Source organism: Aristolochia californica, unplaced genomic scaffold, assembly GCF_029961685.1.
Source record: "Aristolochia californica isolate CCGP_79_NKW_82.1479 unplaced genomic scaffold, dmAriCali1.0.hap1 SCAF_16, whole genome shotgun sequence".
NCBI classification, from domain to species: Eukaryota; Viridiplantae; Streptophyta; class Magnoliopsida; order Piperales; family Aristolochiaceae; genus Aristolochia; species Aristolochia californica.
The window spans coordinates 2579298-2601017 of record NW_027181837.1 but is presented as its reverse complement, the minus strand read 5'-3'; the positions used below and the strand labels follow the sequence as shown (position 1 = coordinate 2601017).

The following is a 21720-nucleotide window of genomic DNA, read 5'->3' as shown; positions in this document are numbered from 1 at the left end:
TATCGGCTTTTAAAGATTTAATTTCTTTTCTAAATCTTTTAGCTTGAAAATGTAAAGTCAGAATTTGACTAACAGATTGAGGATCATAAATTATTTGAGTATAGAACAAATTTGCAGACCTCTTTTCTTCTACTATTTGCATATCCCAAGCTGGGTGAGCTTTAATTTGAACTGTCTCACATAAATTATTATTCATGAAAGTCATCGAAGCCATTGTAAAACCTAACAGCCCTTTCCAACTATGGGCATTTATTATGCAAACCCCTTAAAGATTACAAAAAAATGCTCACTTTAAGGGATGTCCAATGCTCACATAAAGATTACAAAAAACCCTTATTGAAAAAGATAAAACACATCTTCTTCATCATTATTAGCAGTTTTGATTCCTCACTGGAAGTACATTGAAACCAGGATATCAGAGGGGACGAAATCCATGCTGAAGTGCAGCATTCCATACTTTATCAGCATTCAGCAGCTGTTCTTCACCACACTCATGGGTATCCCATCCCTCCAATGCATGAACAATGCCTGCTACACGACATGCACTCATAACCCTCCGAGGAAGCCAATTCTGTCACATAACATTCGTAAATTGTATATTATATAGAAACTTACTATAGAAACATTTATTGAAACTATCACAGTTAAGTAGAAAGAGTTAATTTACCTCGCAGGCATGCATGTTTTCAAGATTCTTGGGGACCCTCATTGCTGGATTCGTCTGGTAGAAACAGTCCTTCCTCAAATTCTTTACAGGGAATTGTGAGAAGGGAATGAAGCTTGCACCCTTGGGCGCTTTCTCTTGTTCCTTATCATTCAGCCCATTTCCCACCAACCATACCTGCAGAAGTAGTCCTACAGTTTCAATCTTCTGTCTGCTATTAAATGAACACTTTGGACCGTCAAGTTATTAAAAATCTGAATAGGTAACATTACCTTGGCATCATAGTTATCTGAAAGGACCAAATTACTCCAGAACTTGGCCGGTAATTGTCTTTTCAGTTGCTGGTGTTCAGATTTACAAACCGTGGAAACCTGTAACATCTCATGTAATTCATAATTATACCATAGAAAGCTTCTATCTGATGGTTTGTGGAAGTGTGTTCAACCAACTTACCTTAATCGCTTTTTGGCACAATCCAAGGACTATGGCATGACAAGCTTTTGAAAGCTCTCCTCTCATTATAACTTTATTAGTATCTTGTGGAATGCCATTTAGAACAACTGCAGCTACCAGTGCTGTCCCATCTACTAATCTGACTTTGAGTTTTGGGTGCTTTTGGAGATAGAGCTTGCCATTTTCGTTTAGCTCCTCCGACTGCAGACAAAAAAGAATCTAGATTTATCGTTTTAGTTTTTCTAATGAGCAATTGACAGAAGGGAGAGGCAGGGAGAAGGATGGTGAATGATTGTTGCCTGATTAAGAAGACCCAAACTCATCACTTTGACCCCTTCACGGTCTGCTTCCAGTATGGCTTTCTCTATCATATTATTGATTGAATCTCTGTGCCATGATAAATAATACTGCAAAACATAGAGTCAAAACCAGTATATATACTATCACCTTCAAATGGACACAAGAAAAAAGTTGAGAGAGACGGCTCGTTCAAAATGGTAGATGGAGATGTCTCTTACTTACATGAAAGCTAAATCTTGGTATAGCCCATGTTTCCATTTTGAGTTTATCCAATTTGATGGACTCCACTGTGAAGGTGGAACCAAAGATCCAGGTAAATATGACAGACAAACATGTCAACGGTTGGATCATCGATAGATACCACTTTGAAGAGTAGGGTTTTGATGCCAACGAAGCCAGTCCCAGCCTCAGGTGATAGATGGACTCCACGGAAGTTGGATGGGTGAGATGGACCACTTGTGGGATCTCTTTGTTTCCTTTGAGAGAGTTGTTATAAAGAGAATCCACTGTCTTGTCCACTGTACCATACAAGTAATCGTACAAAGGCATGAAGAGGGAGTAGTTCGTCCGGAACTGGGTATGATGAAGAGAGTGAAACCTAGTCAGGAAAATTCATTAGTTTGCTTATATCCTTGAATGAAAAATTCTATCTATGCTTTCATTTCTTAAACTTATAAAACAGGCAAAGGTTGAAGAGACTCACGATGGAGTATACATCAAGTACTTGAGAGGAGGGAAGAATTTGAAGACCCAGTTGGGAACAAGTTCAAAATTACAGTGGCCCATATTATTCATGAAATCTATGTATGTCAGGTAAATTATGAGTGCCAGATGTGAGTTTGTTCCAGTGAACAACATCGCCAATTGTGGTATCGAAAAGAGTATATAGTATGATACGATTTCCGCGAATGGATGAATCACAGCTGCCATATGTCAAACAGTATTGAAAAAGTTAATTAAACAGTGATAAGGATCCAAAGAACATAAAATATTGAACTAACAGTCAAAGGTAATTTGAAATGACACTCTCAGGATTGGTTTTGTTCACTACCATGATTCATTGGTCGGCAGCAAGCCAGGACATAAAAATGATAGAAGATGAAAAGGATACGAGAAAGGTTCTTACAGGTTATGGGTTCTGTTACAACGGAGGAATGGTGGTGGGAGTGGTATCGTGAGTACAGGTAGTGGTGGTGGAGAGCTCTGTGGAGCCAGTAGTAGAGAAACTCCACCGGACCTATGTGAAGCAAAATAGTTAAAATCATCCCATCTGTTCTCCACATGGGTAAGTGAGACGCGCCTGAAACGTATTGATTAAAGGTGTAGAAAACAAGGCCGTTCAGTAGTATCTGGTCATCCCTGCCATGTATTTGTCCAAATGTCTGAGAATGAGTGAAGAGATGTACAGAGAAAAAGCGAGAGATAAAGAGAGGCAGAGTGAGAGAGCGTACCAGTTTTCTTCTCTGTCTACTTGCTCAAATTCAATGCCTTTATCAACTATTTTGTGTTTGCTCCGAGCTGTTTGGAAACGAGACAAACTAATCCATATTTGGTTATGCGCCCATCGCCAAAGTAGGATTGGCAAGAAGAGAAAGTTGGTCAGATCCCTCTCCTCTTCTGGCTTTGTCACCCAACTGTATATGCCACTAGCAACCCATGGAGCCAAAACCACGTACTTCAACCACACCAATATCAAAACAGAGAAATCATCAGCATTAATCCTACTGGTTTTAGGAGAAAACTAAAAAGTAGTAATACCTTGAAAGTTCCAAGCATCTGCCATGGCCATGAAGTGAACAGCCCAGGCTTGGTTGCCATTGTTATCTGGGTCTCTCCGAGCTGCTCTCTGCATGGGTGATTTCCAATTTATAGAACAACCCAGGATACCTTTTCCACCGTTGATGATGCTTTCTTGTCCGTAGAAGATTGTCTGCGCACGACTCTTTAGCAGTTTCCAGTTGTTTTTAAATGCTATGAATGAATGCAGTCGGTAAAAAATAAAATAAAAATAAAACGTTTTCTGGAGTTCATCTGAGAACTGTAATCTCCATGTTCTTCCTTGAATCCCAACTAAGATTGTTCAGATTTTAATTCAGCACGAAATCTTTAGATGCCAAATTGACAATATTTTTCACGTAAGTTATAAATTTTATGACACCAGCCATGAAGAGGATTCAATTATCGAGTATTCACTTTATAAATGGGAGAAATGTTTTATGAATACGCACTAAGACGAGAAACAAAGCAATAAGTATTTGGAGGTTGAACGTGTAAATGCAAAGACACTGAAAGCATGCAGAAGATAATTGAGATCGTTTTTCATCTTTAGATTTATCCTTACTCTCCAAGCAGTTCGTTCATTGATGCAGTTGACAGAGCGGAATCAAGCTCATGAAGAGTCCTGTCGTTGCTCAATTAGACCGGCACATGAGCCTGTAGTTGAAGGGACTAGCGTACTTTGTCTCTTTCTCGCTTAATCAATATGCTCCTGGCACATCTCACTTACCGATGTGGAGAACAGATGGATGATCTTGTCCATTTTGCGTCATAGAGTTTCTCTACTACTGGCTTCACAGAGCTCTGCATCACCACTACCTATACACCATTCCTCCATTTCTACGGAACCCATAACTTGTAAGTATCTCTTTTGCTTCATTTTCATTCTGTAAACTCTGTTTTGATCGTTTGAGGACTAACCACCGTTTTAAATGTATATAAACTTCATTTCTAGCAAACACACAAGGTAGGTAAGTAGATGATGATCTTCGTCACCTGTTCCAGTTATAGGTGGCTAAACATTACGGAACTTCAGTTCCTGTAGACTAGCTATTTCTTCTTCCAATTTTTCTTTGTATTCCTTAAACCTGCTTGACGATTCACTGGACATCCAGCACTTATTTCTTGTCTTTATGGTGCACTTCGGGGAGTCGTTTTACCATTGTGCTTCCGTCCTTTCATGCGGGAGCACTGGTCCCTTTACGATTACAATTGTTTGGTAGAGGATCGAGACTGCTCGTTGCCTGCACAAAATCACCATTAATGGTCCTCCATAGCTGTCTGCTGGCCAATAACTGCCTACCCTGACCCTGTAACGTAAGTGGCATATAGAATTAGATATTTTAGGACACTATCCAATTTTTAAACATAATAACACATATAATATATTTTTTAATTTATTTTCACAAATACCCAAATTTGACTGATCAACTGCACTTGTGTACAGTTAAAGGTGACATGTAAGCTTTGACCGATCATGTGATGCTACGTTAGTATGCCACATCTGCACCCGAAGAGTTTTACGCCAAGTTAAACTGACACATCATCGGAGAGCCACATCATCCTCTATGTAGGATGCCATGGCTGTGATGAATATGGTCCTATATTATACATCACTTGTATCCGAGCTTGTCCCCAACTGGGTCTTCCAAATCTTCCCCCCTCTCAAAGGAAACAAAGAGGTCCCACACGTGGTCCATCTCACCCTTCCAACTTCTCTAGAGTCTATCTTCATCTGAGGATACGACTGGCTTCCTTGGCATCAAAACCTTACTCTTCAAAGTGGTATCTATTGATGGTCCAACCATCAACCTGTTTTTCTATCATAGTTACATCCATCTGATGTAGCTCTAGATCTAAATGAGCCACTAGTGCCACTATTGTTCTAAAAGATTATTTCGAAGATACCAGAGAGAAAGTCTCTTTATAGTTTATGCCTTCCCTTTGAGTAAAGCCTTGAGCGACTAGACGGGCCTTATATCTCTCGACATGCCCTTTGAATCCCTCTTGGTTTTAAATATCCATTTACAACCAATGGGCTTCACACCTTTAGGCAACTCGATGAGATCCCAAACGTCATTGTCATTCATAGACTTCATCTCATCCTTCATGGCATCAATCCACTTTTGAGAGTTAGAACTGCGCAAGGCTTGACATAAGTTAATCGGGTCATCTTCTATCAATTTGACTTCATCCTCATGTTCTTGGAGAAATATGATATAATCATCTGGAATCGCATTTCTCCTCTCCCTAGTGGATCTCCTTAATGGCACTTCTTGAGGTTGTTGAGTTTGTTCTAAAGGTGGTGCAAGAGGAAGAATCTCATTGTTGTCTTGATCTGGAACAACGTCAGGAATAGGAACCGGAACATTGTCCTCTAATGCCTGAATTGTGACTTGAACAACAATAGGTATGGAGACTTGATCACTGTCAATAACAGATTCATCTTTAAAGACAACATTCCTCATATTTTCTTTCCCTTCAAACTCAATATCCTCAAGGAATCTTGCATTTCCCGTTTCAAAGAAGGATCTTAATGTGGGATAGTTAAACTTATAGCCCCGAGAGTGTTCAACGTAACCAACGAAATAACAACTAACTATCCTTGAGTCCAGTTTTATTTCATGTGGCCTACAAGGCTACGCCTCAGCTGGACAACCCCAAATGTGCATGTGCCTAATGCTAGGCTTCTTGCATGTCCAAAGCTCATAGGGGGTTTTGGCAACTGCTTTGCTCGGTACCCTGTTAAGGATGTACACTGCGGTCTTTAAAGCTTCTCTCCAAAGTGACTCTGGCAAAGAGGAATGACTGATCATACTCACCATATCCTTAAGAGTTTGGTTTCTTCGCCTGCAACACCATTCATGTTGGGTTTGCCCGACATGGTGTATTGTGGAACAACTCCACACACTTTGAGGAAAATTGTGAAGGGTCTGGGACATTGTTCTCCTGATCCATCATACCTTCCGTAGTAGTCACCACCATGGTCGAATTTGATAGCTTTTATTCTTATTCTGAAAAGATCCTTTCGCAACATCCTTACCTCTCTTCTTCTACTTGTTTTGAGAGGTTGAGGCCAAGTACTTTTAGTCTTATGCTTCTGCTCCCTGTCTTCCTCATACACACAATGAGATATAAGCTCATTTACGGGTCATTTGTCCTTATGAGTGTTATAACTCACTTTGAATTGTCCAAAGTGTATAGGAAGAGATATCCAAACCAAGTGCACGAGCAAGTCCTTAGATAGCTCCAACTTAAGTGACTTGAGTGTTTTGACGTGAGATGAGACATTTCCATTATGTACTCCCTTATTTTCCATTTGCCTTTATACTTCATTGAAACGAGTTTAGCCAACAGGCTTATTGCCTCCGACTTTTCATTCTTGGCAAAATATTGTTCAATTTCCTCTAGGAACTTCTTGGCGCTCTTGCTCTCAGTCATAGAGCCCCAAAACGCCTTTGGAATGAAGCGTTTCATGATCATCAAGCACATTTGGTTAGAGCGCTCCCACTTCTCAAGTTTAGCCTCATTGAAGTTTTTTTGAAGTGAAGTGGGTTGCTCTACCCGAAGTGCAAGATCCAAATCCATACAACCGAGGACAATTTCCACGGTATATTTCCATGCCTTAAAATTTGTCCCGCTTAACATCGGAATGCTGCTTATTTGAGCAGTAACATTTGTAGCAGTAGCAACAAAAACTGTATAAAAAACAAAATAAACAAGCATACTCACATTAACGAGCATGTCATATAAAGAAAAACAAGACAAGTACAAAATAAATCTAACTTGGGGACCCATCTCAAGATACCTAGTACAACATTAATTCCTAGTCTTTGGACAGAGAAATTAATTGTAAGTGGCTCTCTCAGTGCAATGATCAACTACTGACAATCATTTCTGTCAAACAATAGCCTTTCTTTGGACCGACTATTGTTCACATGAAAACTCTTTATAATTGTCACATATTTATCATCATAGGCACGTTGTTAATTTGGCCAATCTGTGTCTTCCTTTGGGCCGAGCACAATTTGCATAAATAACTCCGTACAAACATCTATGTATTTCTAGTCAAATTATTCTACACTACAGATGTTACTTTGGCAACATGTAACTTCAAACAATTTGATTGAAAATACTAGACCAACTGAACAAAATGATTTTTTTTATTCAGTTGTCCAACGCTACAGTACCGCCCCACTGGCGCTGTGAAATAGGCTTTTTTTTTTTTAGGACCTAGTCGGCTCTATTGAGCCGGCTCAGCCCGATTCGACCCTGATCTTCAACAACCGGTCTGAGTCGATAGCCGAGTCAAATCGTAATTGAAATAAAATGTATCCAAAGTTTCAATTTTCAATTTTTCTTATTATTATGGCCACGCTACAATTTGTCCAATGGACGCTACAGTGCACCCTGCGGCAGTGAACGAGGCGTTGCGGCACCCAACGGATGCTGCAACACGCCCTGCTGCAGTGGACGGATGCTGCAGCATATCCAACAGGTGCTGCAGCGTGCCCACTGCAGTGAACGGGGGATGTTGTCGCCCAATGGGCACTGCATCGCTCACGACGGGCGCTGCAGCGCATCGATTCCCAGTGGCAGCGCGCCCGCTGAACGGGCACTGCAACACTCCCAACGGGCGCTGCAACGAGCCCAACGGGCACGACCCGTGCCATTCGTTCCGACAAGCGAACGACAGCCCGAACTTCGGCCAACGGGCTCTGGCCCGCCGATCAATGCTCGGATCATACAGGAAGGTTTCCGATGACAGAAAATGACGGTGACAATGGAAAAAATGATACCCTTGCCAGACGGGCGCTACAACTTGCCCAGGCATCCTCCGTCGCCTCCCCCTTTCCAGTAGAACGTCGTTGCGGTGTCCGACGCTGCGAATGCTGCACCGTGCATCCTTTTTTTTTTCCTCCTTCCTGCGCGCGCTGGAGGTCGTCTTCAACCCCCAGCCACGCGCAGTGGAGGATTTGTCTTCCAATGGCCCTCTGTAGGATGTCGTTGCAGTACGAGCCTCCACCGGCGTGGGCCTCCGTCTTTCGACGGCGACACCGACAGACGCTCAACCCGAGACAAATTCGGTGGAGAAAGTAAACTTTTATACAGAGCGCCGGTTTTGCATAAAGTCGGCGTTCAGTTTCGCTCTCTATGGAATTAATCTAGAAATCCTCATAATCTAATATGACTGTTGTGATACCACTTGTTAGAAAAACCATAATAGTAAATCCTAATCCAGAATTTACAACATGCCAGAATATTAGGATCAAATACATACCTAAATCCATTCCCGAAATTTATTCTTTCTATTGCGGAATCTCTTTGACGAATGATATGAACGGATGATTTGTGTTGTGGTATTCCTCAACTAAATCTCTTTATTCCTCAATGGGACATTCGCCTCTCTTACGGATGGGGAGAAGGGAAACTGTGTGTGATTTAGTATCTTTGGGGACCATAACCATATTGTGTCTCCTTATACAAGGTTCCCATAATTCCTTATGGTATCTACTCAATTAGCCTATATCCATGACCCATTCTTTAATGGGCTTAACAAAATTAAATCACTTAATTTCAGTCCATTCCATTAAAAATAGAAAATATAATTGCATAATAAATATGTTACCCAAATTAGAATAGAAAATGTGAATTTCCTAACAGAAAATCCTTGCTCGATCAGGTCTCGCATAGGAGACGAGCTTGCCACTGCCCATGCTTAACCTTCCCAGCAGATAAATGAAGTTGCAGGATTCCTTGGCAGAAGTCCAGTTAGTAATGCACGGGAATTGACCCAGAATCCATCGACATATTGATCGTGAATTCTAGCATCTTCTCGCCCCGCCCTTCCCTGTCGTCAATGGTGGTGAACAAATACAAAATGAGAAGCAACATAAAGAGTTTCAACCTTTCAGGGATGGGTTGTAGCGCAGGGCTCGTATCTCTGGAACTTGTCCGAGACCTCCTTCTAGTGCACCCAAATTCTAATGCTTTGATTGTGAGCACTGAAGCGATGACAAAGGGTACTAATCCCAGTGGGAAGCAACGATCCATGCAGATCAGTTGGTGTCTATTCCGAATGGGTGGTGCTGCTGTGCTCCAATCAAATCGTCGTTCTGAGAAAAGCCGAGCCAAATATCGTCTTCTGCATGTTTTCCGCACCCATAATGGAGCAGACGACAAGGCCTATAGCTGCGTCGAGCAAGCAGAAGATGAACAAGGCAAGATTGGCATCTCCCTCTCCAAGGATCTTCTCACTGTTGCAGGTGATGCGCTCAAAAACAATATCAAAACTTTGCCACCCATAGTACTTCCTCTCTCAGGGAAGCTTCATTGCGCTCTCTACCTCATCATTCGGAAAACCTTCAACCCTAAGCTAAAGCTTTACGTGCCTCAGTTCAAGAGAGCTTTCGAGCATTTCTGCATCCATCCCGGCGGGAGGGCAGTGATAGATGAACTGGAGAAGAGTCTGCGCCTGTCACCGAGGACGTCGAGGCATCAAGAATGACCCTTCATCGGTTTGGTAACACATCTTCTTCTTCCTTGTGGTACTAGCTGAGCTATATCGAGGCCAAGGGAAGAATGAAGAAGGGTCACCGTGTGTGGCAAATTGCCTTCGGCAGCGGGTTTAAATGCAATAGCGCTGTGTGGATTTGCCATCGAACTGTCACAGCACCTTCGGATGGGGCGTGGTCTGATTGCATACACCGGTACCCTGTCTATGTACCTAGTATCAGTAGCATAAGAAAGGTCGAAAACGAGGAAGCTTAATTACTAGAATTGAATAAGAATCGAAAAGGGTGTTTCACAGGGTCCAATCTCATCAAGTTTGAAGTTCCCTAGTTTCTCTGCTCTTGTTAGGCAAGAATAAGTCTTTAAAAACCCCTATTGGCTTTCATTGAAGGACTCTTAACCAGTCTGTACTTCCATAACTAAGATATTGAAACTGAGTCCTTGACCTACTCAAGTGGACATTGAATCTGTGGGTCTAAGATATGAACAATACAAACGGGTACATATTAAATAGAGCATGAAGTGAGTCCCTCAAGACAGTCATCCTACTCTAGTACCATGTAATAAAAAATTTTGAAGGTGAAAAAGGAGTTAGCCCTTTTTGCAAAGGAGTTGACCCCTCCAGTGTGAGGAAGAGAAAACATCACAAGGGGTCGACTCATTTTTGCAGAAATTCAAATATGCAATCTTTTAAGCTCTATTTTTTGGAGTTGGAAGCCTCTAACATTTTCATGTGACCTACCATCATCCAAAATAGAATGTAATATGTATTTTTTTAAAAAAATTAGACATTTTTCCTTTTTAAATGAAGAAAAATTATTATTAAGCGAGAACGACTAGTTCTTTTTAATATTAGAGAGCTTTCTATTTAGCCCAAACTCACCCTCGACATTCATGAGAACTCTCTACCACAATGTTACCAATCACATACGAATATGAGAATTTATGTCTCCTCCAAAACTCCAACGGAAGTCAAATTTGGAAGTTTTCTTCCTTGAGTTTAATATTGATGAGCTTTATTTTAAAATCTTTATTTATCGAGCATCTCTTATGATTGACAAAAAAATTGAAATCCACTTTGTCATTTGATTTTGAAGGCACTTTTACATTGTTATTAGTATCTAGAGGTAAGAGTTTAAAAAATCCAAGTACTTACATGATTTTAGTTTGAAATCTATTGATTATATTTGATCGAGTATATTGAACTAGTGTCGTGGCACTTTGAAATCATTCATTAAAGTATAGACTACTTCTGATGGGTTGTATTTTGAAGTAATTCGTTGAATTGAGCTCCTTTATCTACTTTCCCAAAATTTAAAAATCAATCGCAGATTTACTTTGAACCTATATTTTGAAATCAAGTTATTAAAGACTATTTTGAATTTTTGATTATATTGAGTAGGTACTTCTTGGTAGGGGTGGCATCGAACCGAGCCAAGCCTGAACCTACCTATGTTTGAGTCGAGCTTGATTTAAATATTTCGAACTCAAGCTCGAGCCGAGCCCATCCTTGAGCCTAAAATTGTTATCGAGCTCGAGCCCAATAATTTTAACCGAGTTCGAGTCGAGATCGAGCTTCAACATACATTTAAAACTTTTCAAATAATATATATCAAATAAATTGTATATAAAATTATGCACACATTTTACATAAAATTGGGCATGACCTCTACATAAAATTGGGCATAACCTATGTATATAATACCTGTATAAGATCGGGCATGACCTCTTCTTTAAATTGGGCATAATCAATATATATAATACCTGTATAAAATTCGGCATGACCTCTACTTAAAATTGGGCACAATCTATATACATAATACCTACATAAAATTATCTATACACTCTATAAACACTCCATAAAAACTCCATAAAATTATCTATACATTCCATAAACACTCCATGAAATTTTTTATGCACTCCATAAAATAGTTTAAACACTTCATACACTGCATAACATTATGAATAAACTCCATACAATAATCAAACATAACAAAATTAAATGAAATATCACTATCACTTTACAATCACCCAAATAAAAACTATAAATCCATTATAAATTTACAAATTATAGTTGTTTCTCTTCATGCTAGAAAATAATATAAATCCCTGCATGAGCAAAATCTCCACCTATGACAAAAAAAAACCATAAAATTAGTTATTGTCAGATAACAAAATACTCTTCCACTACTAGTAGTTAAAATATTAAAATTACCATGAAGTTGTCATTACAAAGCAGTACAGAGAGCTCAAATTTTTCAAAATTATCAACATCATCAATATCCGTGTCTCTTGTTTTATACTACCAATCTTGTAGACCATGAAATGCTAGTTTCATCGCCATAGGAGAATCCAAGCGAAGCATTTCTGCAATATTCTGCAAAATCAAAGAGATTAAGAAAAGACGAGACAAACATAATAAAGTGGATATTCTTAAATGAAAATGGAACTCTTAACATCCAAGGAAAGATATATATCGAGCGTAGCACACTCCAAAAATAACCTCACCAAAAGCTCGGGATCATCAGGCAAGTCTTCTTCGATACAAATTCTAACATTGAGCTTCAATTCCTTCTCCTTAGGCAACTGCTTCTTCGCCGTGGGCCATCCTCTCACCCTACGGAACCCCCTCAAACTCGTAAAACATCCGACAAATAAATGTCTTGGAGAGCTTGGATTCTACCATGAGCCATAGAACCAGGCGCAGAAAACCTCAGTTCCCGAGGAAAAAAATAGGTAATGTCGCTGAGGGGAAGGAAACGAGAGAGGGCTTAGAGAAGGAGCGAAAAGAGTCGGTAAGTGCCAAGGGGTTGATGGCAAGCAAAAGCGCATGAGCGACGACGCGCGACATGGCCAAGGATGAGAGAATGTGACTGAGGGACGATGGCAGTTGTGGAACCATTCATATAAATTTTTGTTTTTTACTATCTCTCTATGTTTTCTCTCCCGACTGTGTGAGTTGGGAGGGGGAGAGGGGACCATCGCTTTCGTCTCGTCGGCGAGGAATAACTTCAGATGAAGAAATCGAAGAGGAGGAAGATAAAAAAAGGAAAAAATCGCAGAGGAAGAAATCATAGACGAAGAAATCGAAGAGTCTGAGACAGAGAGGGAGGAATCGAAGAGGGAGAGGGAGAGTGAGGGATACGAAGACCAAAATCCCCCATTTTCGATGAATCCCGCTAACGGACAACGATTTTGATCTATAATCCACGATTTCTACGAGAAAATCGTGGCAGAGAAGGCATGGAAATGGCAGAAATGAAATGGAAGAGAATCCCGCAACGTGACTCTCGCTCGGTTCCGAGACTCCCAAAATCCCAAATCCCTCGAATACTGTTGCTCGTTAAATTAACGAGCCGAACCTGGATTCGGTCGAGCTCGGCTCGTTAATTTAAACGAGCCGATCCCGGATCTTGAGCTTGGCTCGAGCTCGAGGGATACCGACTCAAACCTAGCCGGCTCAGTTCGAAGCCACCTCTACTTCTTGGTGTAATTGTTTGTTTCTACTTGGATTGTTAAATCTTCCTCTTGAGGGGATTTCAAGTACATAATCCTTACACATTGGGTCAAACCCCAGGTAGACAATACCATCCTCACTTCAAATTATTTGAAAGAAGTTGTTGTGGCAGATAAATAGTTGTTAAGAAGTTGTGTTTGTTGTTGTGTGAGCCGTTAAGACCTTGTGTTGGCTGGCAGTGTTGAAACCCTTTGGGGGGTTAAGGGTCTAGATTGTATACCTAGTTTGCTGCTTTAAATTTAATTGAGAGCGTGTTATTGTAAATTGGTTGTTATGGTCAATTCAGTGGTAGAAGACTTCCTGTAGGCCGCATTGTAATTGGCCTTAGAGACAATCCACTATAGATGTCTGTTATGGTCCTGGGTTAAGTATTTATGCCTTCTGCTCCTAACAGGCTGGTCTTTTGGGTAGTATTGGCTAGGTGCTTAACATTTTGGTATCAGAGCAGCCGTTGCGTCCCGAGTTTGACTCCCGCGAGGGGCGTTTGTGTGTGTTAATCCCGGACGTCCCGATAGCTGCATGTGCTTAATCCCAGCCGGCGGCTGCGTGTGATTAATCCCAGCTGGCGGCTGCATGTGTTAATCCCGGCCGCCGTGGTTGTCGGCTCGTAAAGGTGGGTGTACTTTTATGATCCTGGGTTAAGTACCTATGCCTTCCGCTCGTCTTTTGGATAGTATTGGTTAGGTGCTTAATAATGTCATAGAGTAACTCAAGCTAAACAGAGCCTCAATTATAAGTAGAGTGATAATCTACAAAAGAATTGTAAACCACCTAAAAATACTATGTAGTTTGATTGTTTTTGTGTGTGCTTTAATCATTGAGCATGAACATTAATGGTAAAACTGGCTTGAACTATTCACCTCCCTGCCTATCGAAGTTTGTTAATCACTGGAGCTAACTCAAACGGCTCCTGGTATTTTGAAAAATTTCATGCTTTGAAAAGTAATTTTTATTGAAGTTTAATTTACTCAGGTAGTCTCAACTTTCACACCCCAAACCACAGTGATTGGGGCTGCATACACCATAGCCTTGTCTATTCGTGTTCATTAAACATCTTAACTAGCAAACTTTCCAAGGGGCAACTCTCACATGCACATCATGGAATTAAATGTCATAACACTTCAAATTACTTTCTACTTGCAGCGTGTGAAGCAAATGTAAAAGCCAGACCAATCTGCTGAATGAATTTAAGAGGGTAAATTGGAAACCTGTACTTCCGACATTGATAAACAGAAGAGAAACAAAGCACTAAGTATTTGGAGGTTGAACGTGTGAATGCAAAGACACTGAAAGCATGCAAAAGATAATTGAGAGCGTTTTTCATCTTTAGATTTGTCCTTACTCTCCACGCAGTTCATTCATGGATGCAGTTGGCAGAGTGGAATCAAGCTCATGAAGGGTCCTAAAAAACACGAAAAATCGTAGCTCCATGCAGTAATGGCAGATGTGCCTATAGTTGAAGGAACTAGCGTACTTGGTCTCTTTCTTGCTTAATCAATATGCTCCAGGCACATCTCACTTGCCGATGTGGAGAACAAATGGATGATCTTGTCTATTTTGCGTCATAGAGTTTCTCTACTACTGGCTTCACAGAGCTCTGCATCACCACTACCTATACACCATTCCTCCATTGCTACGAAACCCATAACTTGTAAGTATCTCTTTTTCTTCATTTTCATTCTGGGGGGGTTAGTCAACTTGACTCGGGAGATGAACTTCAGCCGCATTACTTAGTTCATCTCCTGAGGTCTATAGTGGAGAGTCGGACTTCAAGTCATGTACATGACTAACATGACTTCGAAAACCATGTCCAAGGCGTAAATGACGGAATGTGTTTTCCGCCCAAATTTTTCATTCATGCACATGAAACGATCGTGGTTCGAACCCTCAACGATTTTATTTTTTTCCCCCCTCTCTCTCCCACGCACCCTCTCACGCTCTCTTCTCATTTCGTTCCCGCACCCCCTCTCTTGTCTCCCTAAACCCCGAGTTCTCTGTTCCCTCTCTCATCTCCACTGTCTCTCTCCGGTCTCCCTCTCTACGGCCTCCATCTCTCGTTGCGAACGTCCTTTCGGCGTCCTTCTCCCCATCTCGGACTCGCTCTCCCTCTGAACCTCCCGCTCGCTTCTCCCTCTCTCTTATCCCTCTCTTCTCTCTCTTTCTTCTCCCTCTCTCCTCCCTTTCGGCATCTCACTCCCTTTTCTCCCTCACTATTCTCTTTTTTCCTAAAATACCTTCCAATTTCGTTCGATTTCCCTTATTTCGGTTTCAATTTTCTTCGATTTTGACATTTGGGCTTCGATTTCTTAATTTTTACTTCGATTTGGGCTTCGATTTCTTAATTTCTACTTCGATTCGGCTTCGATTTCACCCGTCGACTTCAGTTTTCCCCAAATTTCAGAAGGTATGACTAAACCCTAATTTTTTTCTTAGTAAATGAGTGTTGTATTTGATTTAATTTTAGTTTCAGTGCTTAATTTGGGGTTATTTGTGCATAATTGTCAGATTTAGTGTTACGGTTTAGGGTATAAATTTTTTATTAGGGTTAGGGTTTAGTGTTTTTAGGGTTTGGTGCTCTGTATTTAAGGGTTAAGTGTTTAGGGTTAAGGAATTATGGTATTGTTAGGGTTTAGGGTTTGGAATTAGGGTTTAGTTTTTTTTCAATTTTCTTTTTCAGTTAAGGTTTATTGGGTGATAAGGTTTACAGTTTAGGGTTTGGGGCTTTTAAGATCTAGGGTTTTTTGTTTTAGTTCTGGAATTAGGGTTTAGGGTATAGGGTTTAGGAGGTTTAGGGGCTATGGGGTCTAGGGTTTTAAGGTTGAGGGTTTAGGGTTTTAAGGGTTGAGGGTTTAGGGTTTATTAGGGTATTTTTAGGTTCTCAATTAGGGTTTAGAGTTTACGGTTTTTAGTCCATTTCAAACAAGGTTGAGTCACCTACACGGGCGTCCATTAGCCAACGAAACCCGACCCCCATAACTGACGAGGTACAGTTCGTAGTGGCTGTGAAGTCATATGGAGCTCTACTTGGGGTGTTAGGTGAATTTGGATTTGATTTCAAATGTCGAAAGCCACTCCTCCATTTTGTTTTAAGATGCAGACAAAAATTGTTATTGCTTGTTGCATATTGCACAATTATATATGTGGAGAGGATTACAATGATATATTTGATTTGAAATATGATGATTCGGATGAAGAGTTCGGTGGAGGAGGTGATGGGGTCCAATTAGGTGCAACGGATGATACAGACAGCGATGATAGTGATGGTCTTGTGGAAGAGGATACCCAATCAACAAGCTTTCGGAGGCAGCGTGCATTAGAATCCACAAGAGCCGCACAATTTCGAGATGAAATAGCAATTTGCATGTGGAATGATAACTGATGATTGTATCTTTATTGTTTTTGAACATGTGTTATTCTTATGTACTAAACTTGTAATTTGATGATTTTAATACTAATCACGAACTGGTTATTAGAATAATCTTTCTTACGTTATTAATGAAGTTGTAAATTCATTTATATATTATTTTTATTAAATTTTATTACCATATTAAACGAGATATTTAAGTCTGGTAAATAAAATATAGTTACAATATGCATTTGATCAATTAATTATTTTCAATTTTGTGGAAATATATTATTAATTAATACTACATAAAAATGCCATATTATGTTTTTAATAAAATAATTCTTTATTACTCATTATATTTATTTTTTAATTATTTTATTATATTAGTGATTTAATAGTGGTAATTAAGATATTGTTAAATCAAGCATTTGATAAATTATTTTGGTTTAGTTAACCTATTTTTTATTTAATAAAATGAATGGTTTCAAATTTAATATACAACTTATAAGGAAATTTATTATTAATTAATATTACGTGCAAATATATAGTGTGTTAAAGTTATGATTAGATCATTTTTTCCTCTTAAATCATTCATTTTTAGGTTAAAGTATATCATATGTTATTAATAAATTAATAACTAAACGTATTACTTTCATTTTTGTTATTTATAATATTATTTATTTATTACTTTTAATTAATCATGAGCGTATTTCATTGGCTGACGTAATTACCATATTAATGCATAATAAAATATCTAATTCAATTAATAAATATATTAATATATTTTAATTATATATTAAATAACTTATTCGTGTAGTAATAATGGTTGTTTTACCTAATTTTGGGTTTAAGGATTATGTTTTAATTAAGTGTATTGTAAGGGTTTAGGGATTCTCTTGTTTTTTATGTTTTTCTCATGTTGGGGCACTAACACTGGAAACTGTTTTCCAGTGCACATGAAGTCGTCAACACTAACACCAAGTGCGAAGATGAAGTTTATGTAGATGACTAACATGAACTTCATGTTGGAGAAGAAGATGAACTTCAAATTTCTGTTTTGTTAACTAACCCCCCCTCTCTGTAAACTTTGTTTTGATCGTTTGAGGACTAACCACCGTTTTAAGTGTATATAAACTTCATTTCTAGCAAACACACAAGGTAGTAAGTAGATGATGATCTTCATCACCTATTCCAGTTAAGGTGGCTAAACATTACGGAACTTCAGTTCCTGTAGAGTAGCTATTTCTTCTTCAAATTTTTCTTTGTAATCCTAAAACCTGCTTGACGATTCACTGGACATCCAACATTTATTTCTTGTCTTTATGGTGCACTTCGGGGAGTCGTTTTACCATTGTGCTCCTTGGAATTCTTCCGTCCTTTCATGTCGGAGCACAGGTTGTTAGAAAACTTTAATCTTAAATTATAATCCAAAATTTTCATAACGCTAGAATGTTATGATTCGGGATACATACCCGGATCCATTCCGAAATTGTGTTTTTTCTGATGCATTACTGTAACGAACAAAAGAATGAAGAATGAGTTTTATGATCTTCCTCAACTAAATCCCTTTATTCCACTACGGGACAGTTGTGACTCTTCTGGATGGGGAGAAGAGAAACTGTGGTGGATTTAGTGTGTTGGGGACCACAACCCTGATGTCCTATTTATATTGCTTAATTAGGGTTCCCATAATTCCCTAATTAAGACAATATGGGTATCTACTCAATCGGCCCATATTCATTCTTTAGCAGTCTATGAGCTTACCAAAATTAGACCATTTAATTTTAGCCCATATTAAATATAATTGAATAAAATATGTTACCCAACTTATGGATCTAGTGTTAAAATTGAATCCAAAGTCATGCCAAAAAGACTAGCTGAAGTTAAAAGGTCATTTTCAACCAATGATCACATGATTTTTTCTAATATTAGCCTATGTGGGATTATTCCCACTAACAATCACCCTTATGTAACAGGTCTACACAAAGGAACAGTGGGTCGGATGTGAACAATTAGGAGGCCCAATAGAATAGAAATCATAGTTTGATAACATATTTAATGTTGGGTCTAGATACATCCTAAATGACTAGTCAAAATTTGAAGGTCTTTTTCTAACTAATAACCATAGGATTTTCTTGTTATTAACTTGTGTTGGGTCTTCAAACCAGTTGGGAGATATATTTACCAAACCTTTGTGGAGACGTATATGTATCCTTTAGTGACAAGTTGGAATTGTTTGATATCTATTCTCCAGCTTGAGGAGAAGTGTTAAAATACAAGTTCAAGGGTATTTTGGTCATTTTCTATAGTTTCTATATTACATTTTACTCTTATAGTATGGCGATTAGATAGAGAATGTCTTATTTGATCTTTAGTTAAATTTTTGTGGCTAGGTCCAGTGCAGAGGCCGAGTATCGAGCAATGGCTCATACAGTTAGTGAGCTTATGTGGGTTAAGTTTGTGCTTCTTGAGTTTGGTTTTTCGTTACTTGACCCTGTATGGTTTTTCTGTTGGGCCTCCTATGGTTATGGATTGTGATAACCAGGCAGTCATTTTTATTTCCAGCAAGATGACAAAACTTATAGAGGTTGATTGCCACTTCATTAGAAATACAATTATGCATGGGAAGGTGGTAACTCCTTATATAAAGTTGGGTCCAAGGCCTATCCCAAAATGACTAGTCACTTAGGAAACCTCTTTTGCCAACTAATAAACTCAAGATCTTTGATCTCATTAATCTATGTGGGACTATTCTTTAACAATTCTCTCTAACACTTAGTATTTGGTCCTACTAAAAAAGTATGGGCAATTATTGCTGGAGAAATTTTCTTAGATGCTTCTGAGAATTGATCTTTTCCGACTTTGTGTGTCAGTTTCAACAAGGATTGGTGTTTGTCACTTGAGCTTGCTGTTTCAAATACTTGGGCTGACCCATTTTGGTTCTATGTTGACTAGATGGATTGATCCATGTTTTTTTTTATTGGAAACAATAATATTGTCAAATTGTGCTCATTCATCTCTCAAAGTGACAATTCTCAAACAACTTTTAAGTTTTAATTGAATTATGGCCAGCATCATTCTTGGTCAGGGATTAACAAAATACTTAGTTTCACTTACTAATATATAAAAACTATTTGAAGTAAGTGGGTCTGTCTCATTATTAACTATAGAAAATAATTTTTAGAACCTTAAAGGTGGTTATTTCAAGCTTCTAATATTTTGAGGTAAGCCTTCTGAATCAAGAGAGTCTTATAGATATCATACAAAGGGAAGTGGAATCCAAGTTAAAAAATTCCAATACAACAAGGACATCCCACATCCAGGTATTCCTGAGCTTAGAATGAGGTTGGGTTTGTGTACTTTGCCTTTGAGACTGCTTATAGGTCTCGGTTTTATTTCTCACCATATACAATAAATCCCTCTATAGCTGGACTATTAAATTCAACCAAAGATGCCCAACTAAGGCCCTCCCCTTTTGGTAATTGGGGTACTGTGGTTCATTTTTTATTTTATCAAAATATGTGATTTTATGAAACAAATATTTTTTTTGTTCATAGTGTCTGTTGATTATTTTTCTCTTGCACGGTTGACTCTACATTTCCTGTCTCTCATCTTTATATAGGGTCAAAATCTCAGAAAGTTCCTGTCAATAAAATCATTCAAACAGATTCATAGTATCCCTTTGGAAGAATGCATGTCTACTTGCAAGCTAAGCAAGCTTCAAAACATCATAAAAAACCTGACATAACCTCTGTTCGGTATAGTCATGTTTGAATTCTATTATTCTCTGAATAGGTTTCTTGGAAGTTTATGTTTCTCATATTTGTCTGGCTGATTGGGCACACATGTCCTCCATTATTACCTTGATATACATTATATTATTATGGAAACTGACTTCAAGTGGGCTCAATACTGAATGATAATGTTGGTTTCCCCATAGTGACTGGTGATCTTGTGAACATAATTTTTTTTTCAGAGGTAAACTTCTTCTTTTTTATTATTTTTTTATTTTTGTAGTAAAGTGACAATTTCACTGTGAGAAAGAATATCAAAGGAGCACAAAAGGCACATACAAGCTCACCCCCAAATCACACTAAGCTCAACCTGTATCTGATGGGAATGTATTACCCCCCAAATCACACTAAGCTCAACCTGTATTTGATGGGAATGTATTACCCACTACCATGTGTTGTAAAGTAAGTCTCAATTGAGCTAAAGAATTAGAAACACGAAAGCTTAATGATGTGCCTAAACGAGAGAATGATTGAAAAATCTATTTGCTATAATATCGAGAGATGTCATAGAAAGTTCTAAACTAAGGAAGAAGAAAGATTAAAGAGAGAATAAGAAGAGAAGAAAGAGAAGAAGAGGCGAGAAAGAGACTGTATTTAATGCCGATCTTGTTAGGGTGTCTAGTTTTTTTTTTTTGAACTGGTGATAAGAAGATACATCAAGGGAGACCTCCCCTAACAACAAGAGATTGAAGGATGGGGGGTTAGTTTAGCACACAAATCAGCAGTCGAATTGGCTGATCTGAGTACATGAGACCAAGTACAAGAAATGGTGGAAACAATGTCCAAAATATCAAGAAAAATTTACTAGTAACTCCATGGGGGGAGGGATGAGGTGGAGCACCATCTGATGACGACCTTGGAGTCTCCCTCCACGATAAAGAGACCATTGAAGCGATCTTGAAAAATACGCAAGCCGTGAAGGAGACCAGAGAGCTCGACGGTGGTTGAGTCAGTGTTTCCGAGAGGGCCAGAGTAAGAGAGTATGATAGTGTCGTTCGGATAAAAAATCACCCCACCAAAACCAACCAAACCCGGGTTGCCAAAGGCACTACTGTCAAAGTTTAACTTATAATATCAGGTGTGAGGAGGCTCCCAAATAGCAATTCGTCGAGGACAAAGGGGACAAACATCTAAGCAATAATCTTCCAGTTGGTGCGGACTGGGGAACAAGAGAGGTGTGCAAATTCTTTCTAAGTGCAAATCCTTGTTAGGGTGTTTGGTTGACCCCTAATCTTCTTACTAAACAACTTAAGTGAATTAGAAAGAGTTCCCAGTAGAAGGGCATTTTGGTCATTTTTTATTTTAGCTATAATTTTTGGAGATGACATTTTATTGTTCAGCCTGTTTAACTTTATTT

At 39.0% G+C, this 21720-nt stretch overlaps 1 protein-coding gene and 1 pseudogene across 1 annotated transcript; one reads left to right on the top strand and one right to left on the bottom strand.

Annotated features, from left to right (window-relative positions):
- Nucleotides 1-308: 308 nt before the first annotated feature.
- On the bottom strand, nucleotides 309-3235 carry LOC137952911 (very-long-chain aldehyde decarbonylase GL1-5-like). The gene is made up of 10 exons (XM_068800020.1): nucleotides 3176-3235; nucleotides 2869-3092; nucleotides 2544-2776; nucleotides 2121-2340; nucleotides 1640-2015; nucleotides 1417-1524; nucleotides 1118-1318; nucleotides 937-1035; nucleotides 668-841; nucleotides 309-571 (listed from the first exon to the last, which is right to left on the bottom strand). Exons 1-10 carry the CDS (start codon nucleotides 3233-3235, stop codon nucleotides 416-418), a joined length of 1851 nt encoding a protein of 616 aa, XP_068656121.1. The 3' UTR covers nucleotides 309-415.
- A 5737-nt stretch (nucleotides 3236-8972) lies between these two features.
- Nucleotides 8973-9964, top strand: LOC137953538 (3-ketoacyl-CoA synthase 5-like; annotated as a pseudogene).
- The last annotated feature ends 11756 nt before the right edge of the window (nucleotides 9965-21720 follow it).

Bases quoted from the DNA above. Each gene is read 5' to 3' on its own strand.
- LOC137952911 (XM_068800020.1), bottom strand. From the start codon at position 3,235: ATGGCAACCAAGCCTGGGCTGTTCACTTCATGGCCATGGCAGATGCTT. The intron at 2,777-2,868 runs GTACGCTCTCTC...AATACATGGCAG, and splicing joins GTAGACAGAGAAGAAAACTG to GGATGACCAGATACTACTGA. The intron at 1,525-1,639 runs GTAAGTAAGAGA...TATGTTTTGCAG, and splicing joins TACCAAGATTTAGCTTTCAT to TATTATTTATCATGGCACAG.